Source organism: Perca flavescens, chromosome 22, assembly GCF_004354835.1.
Source record: "Perca flavescens isolate YP-PL-M2 chromosome 22, PFLA_1.0, whole genome shotgun sequence".
Taxonomy (NCBI): Eukaryota; Metazoa; Chordata; class Actinopteri; order Perciformes; family Percidae; genus Perca; species Perca flavescens.
In genome coordinates, this window is record NC_041352.1 from 8,416,322 (window position 1) to 8,430,038 (window position 13,717).

General features: G+C 39.1%; 1 protein-coding gene across 2 annotated transcripts in view; it reads right to left on the reverse strand.

Annotated features, from left to right (window-relative positions):
- The window catches only part of col11a1a (collagen, type XI, alpha 1a), a 101,672-nt gene that overhangs the window by 43,690 nt on the left and 44,265 nt on the right, over positions 1-13,717 (reverse strand). For both annotated transcript variants that reach the window (XM_028569215.1, XM_028569214.1), the window contains exons 13-32: positions 13,461-13,535; positions 13,241-13,324; positions 12,022-12,078; positions 10,706-10,759; positions 10,535-10,588; positions 9,849-9,902; positions 9,629-9,682; positions 8,484-8,537; positions 8,037-8,081; positions 7,758-7,811; positions 7,603-7,647; positions 6,251-6,304; positions 5,263-5,307; positions 4,609-4,662; positions 3,019-3,063; positions 2,229-2,282; positions 2,063-2,107; positions 542-595; positions 323-430; positions 135-188 (exon numbers count right to left, since the gene is read on the reverse strand). In XM_028569215.1, coding sequence (XP_028425016.1) covers positions 135-188; positions 323-430; positions 542-595; positions 2,063-2,107; positions 2,229-2,282; positions 3,019-3,063; positions 4,609-4,662; positions 5,263-5,307; positions 6,251-6,304; positions 7,603-7,647; positions 7,758-7,811; positions 8,037-8,081; positions 8,484-8,537; positions 9,629-9,682; positions 9,849-9,902; positions 10,535-10,588; positions 10,706-10,759; positions 12,022-12,078; positions 13,241-13,324; positions 13,461-13,535 — 1,143 coding nt within the window. The remainder of the gene's footprint in view (positions 1-134; positions 189-322; positions 431-541; positions 596-2,062; positions 2,108-2,228; positions 2,283-3,018; positions 3,064-4,608; positions 4,663-5,262; positions 5,308-6,250; positions 6,305-7,602; positions 7,648-7,757; positions 7,812-8,036; positions 8,082-8,483; positions 8,538-9,628; positions 9,683-9,848; positions 9,903-10,534; positions 10,589-10,705; positions 10,760-12,021; positions 12,079-13,240; positions 13,325-13,460; positions 13,536-13,717) is intronic.

The following is a 13,717-nucleotide window of genomic DNA, read 5'->3' on the forward strand; positions in this document are numbered from 1 at the left end:
ACATTTTGGTCTGTTGTGTTATGCCAGTGTACTCTGATAACTGTGATGCCTTCATAGTTCTGATAGCAGAGTAGACAGGTGCAGATTCAGTCAATGAAACATCCCTTATTGTGGTGAGAGTGACGCTAAATTACCTTAGGTCCTTGTCTTCCTGGATAACCTGGCAGTCCTGGAACGCCCAGTTTACCCTGAGAGACATTAACAGCACAAGTCGTCAGCCCAGCAATACAACTTCAGCACAAAGAGAGCAACAAAAAACAAAACATAAACATATGATTCTTGTATTGGCTTTCCAACACCCTTAATCATTGAGCCCTCGTACCTTCTCTCCAGCAGGACCAATGGGACCTGACTCTCCGTTGGGGCCAGCTCGGCCTTTGGGACCCTCAGGACCATCCTCTCCACGGGACCCAACTATGCCAAGCTCACCCTAGAACACAAACCGAGAATATCCCAATGTACGGTAATTGCCTCCATGTGAAGAATAAGGATCTGGCTGGACATGTAGGAAGTTATTTGTATGACAGATGATGCTTCTCACCCGGTCTCCTTTGAGTCCCATGTCTCCCTTGAAACCTGGGAAACCATCCTCGCCCTAAAATGAGACATAAACAAGTTATTGCATTTGCTAGTAATTGTTCAGTTATTTCATTATATTGTTTTTAAGGCTTTTGTTTATATCCCACTAAGAGCCTTTGACAAGGACTATTTTTTTCATTTCACTGGGGATGTTTTTTTGTCTCCTGACACTGCTGTTGTTGTTCACTCTGTGGGTCGCAGGATCGATGATGCCATCTGCTGGCCAGATAGGTGAACAGCAAATGCAAGGAACTGCTGAGATATGCTTTATTTACATCCTGCATGCGCTGCGTTTGGCACCTGCACCAACTGATTTTAGGCATGACAAACAATTGATTTGGTATTTATTTGTCAGCCATACATGGAATGGGATTTCATACATCAAATATCAAATCAAATAACAATTTAGTGAATTTAGTAATTTAACAATAATTGTCTCAGATAAACACAATCCAATGGATGCTGGAGGACACTATTCACTTCAGCCAGACCTTTGTCTCTTTCCTTTAACTCTTGCTAGTCCGTCACATGTCTCTGTTTTCAACCCTATCTGATGCATAATGCAGCACTGAGCATGTGCATGTCTGTTGCCAGCAACTGGCACATCCTTTATTCATAAGAAACCCTTTCTCCTCAAGGTTTGGATTTTGAATATCTTGCAACAGAATAAATAATTAATTGATTCACAAATCATTCTAAAAACTGATATGAATACCTGTCATTGTAGTGAGAACAAATCCCCTCAGTCAGATAATAGATTTTATTCAGCAGCATAGTTTAAATTCTACATCGTGACACACACAGTCACACACTTCAAAAGTGCTTGAGATGGATTGCAGTGTTCTTTGAAACCAAAAGCCTAGAGCATGACAGTTTCACATTCAACAACTGATTGAGGGTCACTCCGAGAAAGTCTCTGTCTCCATTGAAGATGGCTATCGACTGACCCGTGCATGGAACTTTCAGGCTGCAGCAGCCTTCCACACCAGATCAAAAGAACCAAAACAAAGTTGGGCAGACAAGTAGACAGCCACAGTTACAGACAGAATATCTGTGACATGAATATATTTACAATATGTTCCCAAACTTTATTTTGCTGTCTTCGCCTTCATCCCAAAATGAGTGAAGTTTAGACAAACACTTTGACCTATGGCATTTTGGACAGCATGCTTAAACTTTAGTCAATGTACTTTTAAACAGCACTCCAAACACAAGATCAATATCTTAATCGGATAACTATGATATTGTAGATGGGGAAGAGCAAAGTTTAGTACAGCATTTAAAATAAATAGTATCCAGTGTCATCATGGGTCAGAATATTTACTAAACCTTTGTTGACGAAACACAGGAACCAATTTATTTTGTAATAACATTAACATACACCTTAGTATTCAAAACCTGTTTTGGCTGCTCAGTGGCTATAACCTGCATGGTAAATTGAGAAATGATGTGGAAACTATTTAGCATTTTAAGAAGTTTATACCTTCTCTCCCTTTCCCCCCTTGAGACCACGAACACCATCAGCACCCTAATGGACAGGAAAGAGAGATAAATAAGCATCAGAATACAATACAATACCAATATGTACACTATTATAAAAGGGAGGACTTTTTTTATCCAGTGAGAAATAGTAAATACTGAAACCGTACCTTGACACCACGAGGGCCAGGATAACCAATAGGACCCTGTGGGCCTGACGGACCCTAGAGAATAGAAAACAACGCATGCTTACGATAGTAAATGCAGGTGTAGATGTATGATATAACTGTAGGTTTTCAATTAGTCTGAGGTCACTAATTACAAAAGCTCTATTATATTTGCATCAGAAACTGGCCAACTGTAAACATTTTATCTACGTAGGTAAAGAAAATTCACAGAAAACTGAATTATTATCGTTCATCCATGACAGAGGTCGGAAGAAATATTTTTTTGAACCAAATTTAAACAAATCCTAATAACTGACTCTAAATTACAGTTTTCTGTCACTATGAAAGGTCTGTTTAAATTACAATCAGCCGACACAAAAACACATATTTTACTTTTAGAATTTAACATTTACTTATATATGAAAACATACAATTTATTTTAGTTGCCAAAAATATGTTATTTTTCCATTGACAGCTAAGCACATAATTGTCATCTGGCTGTTGCAGAGTTAGTTAGTTAAATTAACAACCTAACTGGTTAAGAAGAACTAAAAGAAACGGTGCAATGCTTCTGAATGTGAGTAAATTAAATAAACGATAATTTCATCTATCAAGGTAGACAAACATAAGTTATCCAATTGTCCTTAAGGAGTACATTTAAAATGTGTTTAAAACACTACCTGTAGTACTTTAACTGCAGTTAAGACATTTTGGTCGTCTTTCCACTGCAGCAAACACACATGCAAATAAATATCTTACCCAAATGACTCAAATCCTTCTTAAATACACCTACCAGGGCTCCTTTCTCTCCAGGTGGACCCTCCTTACCAGGATGACCCTGTAAAATAAGCAGTCACAAAGTGGTTAAAAGGGGTTGTTACAACTAAAAACTCAACGCAGTGAATGGTGTGAACAGGTGTATGTTTTGCAGCTAGTTGATGCAAAATTTATGATGTTGAAGCATCTTTTCAAACAAGAAGTGCACTATATGTGAATTGGTGGTACCATTATTATCTACAGGCGGAAAGGCCTTTGTGTTGTCCTTTATATAGATACTCTAGTTTCCATGGCAAAGCAAGAAACATACAAATCTGAGAATGAGAGCAAAGGGATGATCTAACTGGCCAAAGGCTTCTTGTCCACAGAGTAACCTGATAAGCCTTTTCAAACCAAAGCTGAGCCGTGTTGAATCCATATAAAACATGGTCAAAACTGCATAATTTTTTCTGATTCACGCCAACAACACAGGTTTTTCCCTGTCAGTGTGCACTCTATGGGGGTTTTTGTGCTGCACAAATTCAGTTCTGTGTGTTAATGGCCACTAGTGTGATGGTTACTGGTAGAGTCTGAGTGACGGGGCAGGTAGACATGCCTATACAAATGGCTCAACACACATACACATGGAAACCTTTTGCTGTGAACACCTGGCAGTTCCAATTTGAGGTGCGAGGTTGAGGCAGAAGGCTGTAAATCACCAGGCTCTGGGGCCTGAGGGCAACTAAGGGCTGCCTACCTCTTGAACTTACACACCTCTCCTAGCAAGGGCAGACAAGGAGGAATGACATGAGATACTACAGGTCTAGAATAACAAAACTCAAAGGCACATTTCTTATATTTCTTTGTCTTGAGAGATTTCTGAGGCACACTTCTGCAGTATTTCACAGGAATGCTCTGTGTGTGTCATACACTAAAAGGGTAAACCCATCAAAATAGTCCATCCAGTCTATACATATTTTATTTTGTTGTTGTTGTTGTTTGCTTAATTCTTTTAAAAGACAAAATTCTTTACAGTTTAAAATGCATTATTATACATCTGGTTCAGTTTTACATGAGAGCTTGTAGTTATGTCAAGGTCTTTAAACTAAATAAAAACTTTAAATCAATATGCATCATGTAATATTTGTTTATAAACATGGCTGGTCTCTTTACGATGGCCACTAATAACAAATTATACACAAAGCTCTACATCTAGCCAGGGTGTGCAGCGACTGGCTGAAAATGGTATGAGGCATAATGTCACGTTCTACCTGATCTGCATCCCATGCCCATATATTGTGTAACAGTTTGATTAGTTTATCAGAGGTCATCAGATCTGGTTTAAAAAGGCTCCTACAGAAGTCAGTTTTGTGATGGGAATCGTGGTTTGAACTTGGTGTTGAGAAAAAACCTTGTGCTTCAAATCTAATCACCTCTACAACCCTGCTTTGCTTCAAAACAAATATTATACATTTATATAATGTACTGTACGGTTGCAGGAATGTCCATGTGTATGTACTATCAAACATATGTCTTTAAGTGCAATTGTTTTTCTCATATTTCTGTTTGTGTGTGTGTGTAATACTGATATACTGTATGTACGTATATAGGTGATAAGAGCACGCACAGGAGGCCCATCAGCTCCAGGTAGTCCAGGCAACCCCGACCTGCCCTGCGGTCCCTGTATGGGGAAAAGAAAAAGACATGCAAGGTCAAAGCTCTGACGATACAAACTAGTTTCAGAATTCGCTATTACTCAGGCAGCAGTGCAGAGTTCACTCAGAGTATCTGCAGGTTCCAAAAAGCTGAACATAAAACATTTCATGACCTTTCCTTTGTTACCTGGAGTTGGATTTAAGAGAGCAGACTGTCCCTGACTCAACATGGCTAATCAACGCATGTTCAGTTTAAGCTAAAAAGCAGGACACTTAACAGTGATGTTAAATGACAAAATGACCAGTTGTTTTTGGTAGAATAGATAGGATTTAAATGAGTGACTTGGGGCGTTATGAATAACTATGACTTGACTTGCTAAGAATGTGTAATATACCCAACTAAACATCTACATGTCCTTTAAACCTTTGCAATTATATAGTTAGACTGTTGATGCCAAATGAGAAAAGGCTAAAGTTAGCCTAATCGAAAAGCAACATCTCAAACATTTTCCCACCCTAAACCTGAAATAACAGTTTTTAAATATAAATTACTGATTATTTAATGTTATCCTAAATTGTGCTATTTTCTTTATTCTTTTTCACAGAAAAATAACAGGGTTACATACTTTTTCACCAGGTGGTCCGATAGGGCCTTGAGGACCAGGAAGACCCTGTGACACGGAGACACAAAGCAATCAGTTGCTATAGCAACAACAAGCATACTTAAACACACACACACACACACACGAGCTGGATAAGCTGAAGAGTTTGTTGAAGTTGTAAATAGTTGAGCTAGTTAAGGATTGTTTAGCTTGTAACTTTGTGTGTGTGTGTGTGTGTGTGTGTGTGTGTGTGTGTGTGTGTGTGTGTGTGTGTGTGTGTCGCAGGGGTAATTTGAGGCACTGAAGCTTGCTCCAACAGGTGTGGCAGCTTTGCAGGAATTCCACCAACATGAATAAGATGCTTTCAACTGGATCAACCCCAAAACATTCTCCTTCCGAAATATAAACCCAAGAAAACTACTTGAGAAAAATTTGTGTATGGGGAGGGGGGGTAATATGTGTGTGGGGTGTGTGTGTGTGTGTGTGGTGTTTGTGGTGTGTGTGTGTGTGTGTGTGTTTGTGTGTGTGTGTGTGTGTGTGTGAGTGTGTGTGTGTTCTTTTTATGTATCCAGGGAGGGGTGGGAGGAATAGAGGAAGGGTGGGCAGAAGAGAGTGGAGCAAATTCAAAAAGTCGAAATGAAGATAATCATTACTTTTGACAGGTCAACTTCTGATTTGATGCCTCAAATTTAACTAAAAAGGTACAACCTTGTCTTTTACACCTGGAAGGATAAACAACATCACACCATGCTGTGAGGAGCCAGCTGTTCAACTGTGCATTGAATTATTCAAATGCATCTCCAAGTTTGCAAGCTGTCAACAGTGAATCATAAGTAAATCTGCTTTTCTCTGCGTGCAGAGTTTGTGGTGGAAGATACAGACAGCAATGAGGCCTAAAACAAGTGTGTGACCCCTTCACTGTATTAACACATGATGATGCTTGCATCGACACTGCACTTTGTCTTTGTCATAGGCGTCAGTGCGTCACGAGTTCTATGATTGATTCGTTCACCTGTGTTCCGGGGATTCCCTGCTGCCCGGGTGGGCCTGGTTCTCCTTGCGGTCCCTGAAATGAGATGGAGGATGTCAAAATTGAACACTATTCCCAGAGTAATCCTCTGTGCCAAATACTGCCACTTGAATTATAATATTATAAACATTATTCTTATTGTGAACAATCAGGTGGGTTCCGTCCAACCTTCTGCATATCAACAGAAAATTACTCTGGCTCATAAACATGTTTTATTTTAACTGCTTCCAGTGCCAAGTGGACTTATGATTTTATTTTGCAGAAGATAAGTACTGTTCTGAGTAAATAACTGAATTAAAAATAATAAATCAAATGGCAACATTTATGTTTAATATTGTATATGGTCATGTAAACATAATGTAGAAAGGGTGACAAAGTATTGATTACTGTACAAGCAACAAACAAACGTCAAGCTAAAATGCAGCAATGCACACGCTTATTCTCCACTATATTTAGCGTCATTAAGCTGTTTGAGGATTAACTCATTCCACAAGTTATTTGAGTAAATAGTTACAGATTGAAGAAGTGTTTTGGTGTACCTACTCCAACTACCCTGCCTTATCTACTGCGATATGAATGCCTCTCAGATCTTAACTAACTGGGACTGTATTCTATTGTGTCATAATGTGATAACAAAATATACAACACATACAGTACATGAAAAACACTGTTAAACTGTAAATGCATTCAAGGACTTGAGGGTACATTTGACCCGAAATAGCTGTTGCACATTTCAAACTTCATTATACACTACTTATCTTGTAATATCCAGAACGGTAGCACCACAATTTATAATTTGATCCTGAGCTGCCATTGGAATGACCTTTAACCTCCTAATGTGCATCCTAAAGGGATTTAACAGCCTAAACTAGACAGTGCAAACATATAGAAACAGTCATGTCCTGATAGGGCTGGGCAATATATCGATATCATATCCATATCAACATGAGACAAGATATTGTCTTAAATTTTGGATATCGTAATATCGTAATATGGGATAAGTGTTGTCTTTTCCTGGTTTTAAAGGCTGCATTACAGTAAAGTGATGTCATTTTCTGAACTTACCAGAGCTGTTCTAGCTGTTCGATTATTTGCCTTTACCCACTTAGTCATCATATCCACATTACTGATGATTATTTATCAAAAATAAATTAAAAAGTCTTGTTGTGTACATTTTTGTGAAAGCACCAATTGTCAACCCTACAGTATCGCAATATCAATATCAATGTATCTGGTCAAAAATATTGTAATATTTGATTTTCTCCATATCGCCCAGCTCTATGTACAGCTTAGTCACTTTTAGTCAGTTTAGTAAGAGTATGTTGTGTTCATACCATGTTTCCTTTGGGACCTGGAGGCCCGTCAACTCCAGCAACACCCTGCGAAGGACAAGTCAGAAAAGACTCACTTATACCTTATATCAAGTTTAAGGTAGGTTTAAATGCTAGTTTACTGTAAGGATAAGGATGGTAAAGATGATGGTACGTACAGGAGATCCAGGGGGTCCTGGAGGACCACGAGGTCCAAGCAAACCTCTAGGACCCTATGAAGAATGAGAAGCAACGACTTATATTCTATACTCAAAACAATGCTGAATACTTTTCAGTTGGGCAATCGTGTCCTCTGCTGGATACTTTTGTCAAAGATAGATCAGATATCAGAGAGCACTTGTAAAGCAAGCTTTAAAGGGAATCTTGTTGTAACATGTTGGAATCCCATATGTTTGGGATAGCATAATGAAATAAAGCCAATAGAAGACAAGCCTTACACTCTCGCCAGCTAATCCTCGGGGCCCAATCTCTCCATCCTCGCCCTAAGGGAAGAAAAAGAAAGAAGGGAGAGTAAATGTATTGCATTGGTCTACACAAATACAGTCTGTAAGTAAATACTGGCATTTTGTATTGAAACTTATGAAATTATATCACCACCTACAATCCTAAACTCTGGAAAGCCTGTATAAGCCAGGGCTTATTCTCAACATAACCAAATATTGTTGCAGTAGTATCCGTCTAGGGGTGGAGGTGGAGGGTAGAGTGGGGTAGTTAGTTTCAGGGGGAGGAAAGGTTAAACACAAACCCTCCACCCTCCCTGTTAATAGTCTCCGCCCAGCTGCCGCTGCCTGAGGGCTGAGCTGGTGGACCACATCTGATGTAACTGGTTCACCTCAGTTTATGTCCAATGTCTGTTAAAATTCACTCAGAGAGGAATAACTTACTCTCTGTCCATCTTCTCCAGAGGCACCTGTGGGTCCCATTGGCCCTGGCTCCCCCTGAGATAGAGAAAGAGAGAAAGAAAATGAGAGATAGATTTGGATTCATTCATAATTTTATGAACTGATCACGCCCAATCTGGGGTCCAAAAAAACTGGAATCAGCCCTAGGCTTGTTACATGTGTGATACTTTCTCTTTCAGCTTTTTTAAAAATGTATTCTCATACTGGACATATTCTGCATCATTCTGTTTGTTCTGCTGTTGTGATTTTGAAAACTCTTGTTATGCTGTATTCCATGCCTTATATATTTCAATCATACAGTTCTACTAATAAGGGAAATTGGTGGTTACTTTAAAACGTTTTTATTGTGGCATTCTTATATATCGTTTAGTTGTTGTTGCCATATAATCATATCACATTTAAAATGTATGGGCCTACTGCAGAGCGGTTTATTAAATTGGGGTTAGAGACAAAGTTGAAATTATAAGACCTTTTCATTTTCTTGCCCTCCACAACGAAGTGATTTCTGCTTCCAAGTCTACTTTATAAAATGTTGGTTCATTCTACAAACCTGGCATACATCAAATATGACTTTCTGGCTTCAGTGCAATCCTGTCACTACATTTTTTCCACGTCAGGCCTAATGATGCAGGCACATTAGTGGAATGAAACAAATTACAACTTCTTATTCAATTATTGCCCGCATGACATTGCAGTTATTTACTCATCACACTGAAATTAAAGCAAGTTACTCAACGTGATCTCTGACTGGTGAGTGGTGAATGCAGCCAAATATATTTGATTGCAGCCTAAATGTTTGCCATCTACAGCAGAAGACACCCAACCCTTCAGTAAATCATACACATCTCCAATAACTAAGGTATTTGGTTTAAATGCCAGTTCTGTGACTTATCAAGTGAAGAAACAATATTTTGCTCATAAGCTTAAAAACATCTACAGGAGTTGTTTCTCAGGCAAAACATCTGCTTCATTATTACTCTCAATGGACAAGTCTAACAGGCATTAAACGTCAGTGGGATCTACAACAGTAAAGGACTAGAAAGCTGTTTTTGAGAACATCCTAAATTGTATATTTGACACCTGTTTTTGACGAACTGAACTGGTGACAACCACCATACTGTACTCACCCTGTGTCCCTTTTCACCAGGCAGTCCGGGCAGTCCATCGAAGCCTCTGTCACCCTGTGCAGAAACACAGCAGAGGATGTCACCAGACCACGCAACACCACCACACATAAAAAAATCATCATGGGCTGCAGAATGCTCGTAGCAATGCTTTATGAAAATAATGCACTATTTCTCATCTGTACTTAGTCACATGAGCACGGAACGTTGGGTGATGGCATACCTTGGAGCCTGACTCTCCGGGCATTCCACGGGACCCGTCAGCTCCGGCACGACCCTTAGAAACATTAGCAGAAAAATTACACATAGAGCTATAGACCGACATATTACAATAGCTTGTATGATGAGTTTGGGGCAAAAACTCTTGATATTCTAGAAAATCCTTGTATGTTTAAGATAATTAGAAGTTGTTTTATTGTGTTATCGTAGTTTTTTTTGTCTTGTCCAGGGGGCTTGTTGGATTGTGCCATTTCTGAAGTTATTTTATTACACTTTATACATTCTGTTAGATTAAAATCAGCCAATGGCTCACAAATGACCCATGCATCAAGCTTGCATGACTAATTTGCCTATGACTGGTTAATGTTTATTATTAGTAATCAATTACTTCAAGATGTTTGGCCCTGCAGAGTGACGGCACTGTGACACTAATTGCATCCCACATCCATAGCTAGTTTTCCCATTTTGGCATTTTTAGACAGATTTACTGCCTAGCCATTGATCCGAGGATTGGAGGCAGCGCAGGCCTTTAAGCACATATCAAGCAAATGTTTGTTGAACTGGAAATAAGCCTCTCAGCGTTTCAGCAGTGACCACAAGTACAAACAACCACACAGCAACAAACACAAAGACATGTGAGCACACACACACAGCACAGTGAGAGTGGACCAGGTCATTGAGTTCACTCACCCTCTTGCCAGGTTTGCCAGGTTGTCCTGCAGGCCCTTGGATGCCCCGGGGACCCTGTAAAGACACATGGGGACCACTTAGTGACAAAGGACTAACAACCTGGGAAGTGGCCTACAATCACGGATGAGGAATATTTTATCTGCATTATTAGGATCATCACTTCCCACTCACCTGAGGACCAGGGTCTCCATATTCACCTTTCAGTCCAGGAGAACCAGGCAGACCCTGAAGACAGAGAACACAAAACCAAATATAAATACTTTTCGTTCAAACTGTGACACATGCAGTTTGCTACAAGACAGTAAAAAATAGTGTAAAGTAAACAGCAGATGGCGATGTTTAGCTAAATATGTACATTCTTTTTGTGTGTTCATCTGAAGAAAAATGAATCCACACATTCCTGTTACTACAGATGCATGAACTACCTGGGAACTCCAGTGAAGACACTCAAAGACAATAAGACCCTTTAAATTCTCATACATTCTATCACTCTACTTTGACTCTCTGACAATTTTTCTTCAATAATGGATAATGTGCAGCAGGTACAAACATTGCTGTTCAGTAGGATGGTAATGGTTTGTTTTTAGCATGTAAATGATTAGAATGTGAAATTATCCTGATAGCGTTAAATGTTAAAGCACTTTCAGGCACATTGCCACAACCGGGTGTCTTTTGGCATATACTGTACTTAAGTCTAAAAATATGATGCTAAATTGTTGGTCTCAGCTGACATTTGGGGCATATACTGTAATCTGTCTGCAGACAAGTATGGATTCAAAGATGGTGATTTGGCGATTATAGACAGACATTTTAGAATCATAAAATAGCTTGAATGTCTGAAAAGCTGGGTTTTAAACATGTAATCAATCAAGAAGGGAAACATTTTGGAGAGGTACATTTGTAGCCGATAAAAGCCATACAATCCTTATCTCAGCCACTGTTCTTTGTATCTACGTATTGCCATATAATTTCAGATCATTATGCATGGCCTTTAGCCCGAGAAGAGCAGATTTAACAGAGGGTAATTCTTTGTGTCTTTTGTAGGGCCTTTTCCTGCAGATAAAAAGTGGATCGTGTATCAACAAGCCCAAGAGAAAGGAGGAGGGGGGGAGAAACCAACAACAGAATGAAATTTTCTTGGCAGCTGGTAGCACCAAACAGATAGGCAGTGTGGCCACTGAGCCACCTACCACTGATGCAACAAAACAATATTTCTAAGATAATCCAGAACTGTCTACAGCATTGAATTCCAAAGCTATTTCTGAAATATTGGTGAGAAGCATATATCATCAAGCTTTGGGTAATTGTAACTTTAATAGTCATAGTCCTAATATTGATCCGAATGGATATCCTGTAGCTTATGACAACTTTAATTATCATATGCATGTACAATAGGATGAATAGTAAACAAGCCCTGGAAATATGAACAAAAAAAGTAAGTAGCCAAATTCGTACAAACCACCAAAAAAAAAAAAAAGCAGACTCACCACTGGTCCAGATCTTCCTGTCAAACCCATTGGCCCTGAGGGTCCCCTCATAGCCAGCTGCAGGGCACGGGCACAGACAAGAACAAGGTCAAATTCCACTTTTGTAAAAATCCATTCAAAAATCTGCTGCATATCCATGTTTTTTCGCCATGTCATGTTAATTTATTTAAATGTCGATTTTATACACAACACCTTGTTTCTCTTATATGCCATATATTATTTATTTGTATTGCACGTTTCATGTTCCATGCTGAACTGAATCTGTGATGTTTTTAATTTTACTTAGACACGTGTTATTGTTATGTGTAGGTTGTTTTATGACAGAATACAATCAAATCAATGAAATGTATGACTATTATTAAATGTGTCATTGTTTTAATTTGGTGGTGACCATCATTTTAGATTTTTTGAAGTGGTAGGCAAATGACCAATCATATTACATATTGCCAATAACATATTTTGATTGATCAGTCTACTTTTTATATTTTATTTTGCTTCTTCAGAGTTTTAAAATGAGTACACTGAAAAATGCACCTAATGCATATCTGTAATCACTATATCTAGTTTGCATTCTTAATTCTAAATTTCTGTGCATATCTTGCTCATTCTGCTTACATATTTATAACAAATCCTTCACAGCAAAGCATGAAAGACAATAATTTTATTATTTCATCACATCTCATTATAATGTATACAATTTACCTTTGGGTGCATTTCCATACTCTACACTCTGTGGGCCATTATCTAATTGCTTTCTTATTGTGTTGTCTTATGGTACAGCAAACTCAGAAATGTATTTCCACACCTAATCTCTTTGATCGCTGTGGTCTCTGACTGTGTAATTAATGTGGGATATTGTCTACAGAAGTCCAGAGTTCCTCTTTTATATATATACACAAAGACATTTTCTACACCTGTTGGTTTAGCCCACCCGCAAGTCGAGAGCCCCTAAAGTATTTTTAACAGGCTCTCCTGTCTGTCCATCTGTTCAAAGTGGTCTTTTTATGTTGTTGCTCTTCAGCCTGCTCGGCATGTCCCCTTTTAGCCTTGCAAGGCCAACAAAATGCAGTTTACTCCCCTTCCCTCCCCTGTCAAGTACTGTCTCCTTCATCCTTCCCCTCCTTTCCCCCTACAGCTGTGAGTAGGGAGCAGGGTGGGTGTGGGGGTTGGCCACAGTTTGGCTTCTCTTTGGCTTTTTTAAATGTCCATTTCTACTTACTCTGGCCTGGGACAGGATGGCCTGGGCTTGGGCTTCTTGGGCCGACACCACTGGACCCTTCTCACCATCGCCACCAAAACGGAACTGTTGAACACACACAGGCATTCAAAAAGTTGCTCAATCGGTTTGTCTGCACTATTCAATAACTTAGAAATTAGCCTATTTATGGAATTATATGGTCGCTGGTATGTACTGCTGTTGCATCATTCTGAGCACTTACTGGCAGCATCAGCATGGTACCAGGGGGCCCTGCCAAACCATCAGCACCAGGCAGACCAGCACGACCAGGAGGACCCTGCAATACAGTAGACATGCCACCAGATTTATAAAATGTATCAACTTCATAAAAACTAACATTTGTAAGAATTGTTTTGTTTTTTTTAAACAACAACGTGATGAGATTTTGATTTCCTCTTCCTCTGTTGGCTCCTCAGTGATTATTAAAAATTCTAATCATATAGCTGTCTGTATGTATGC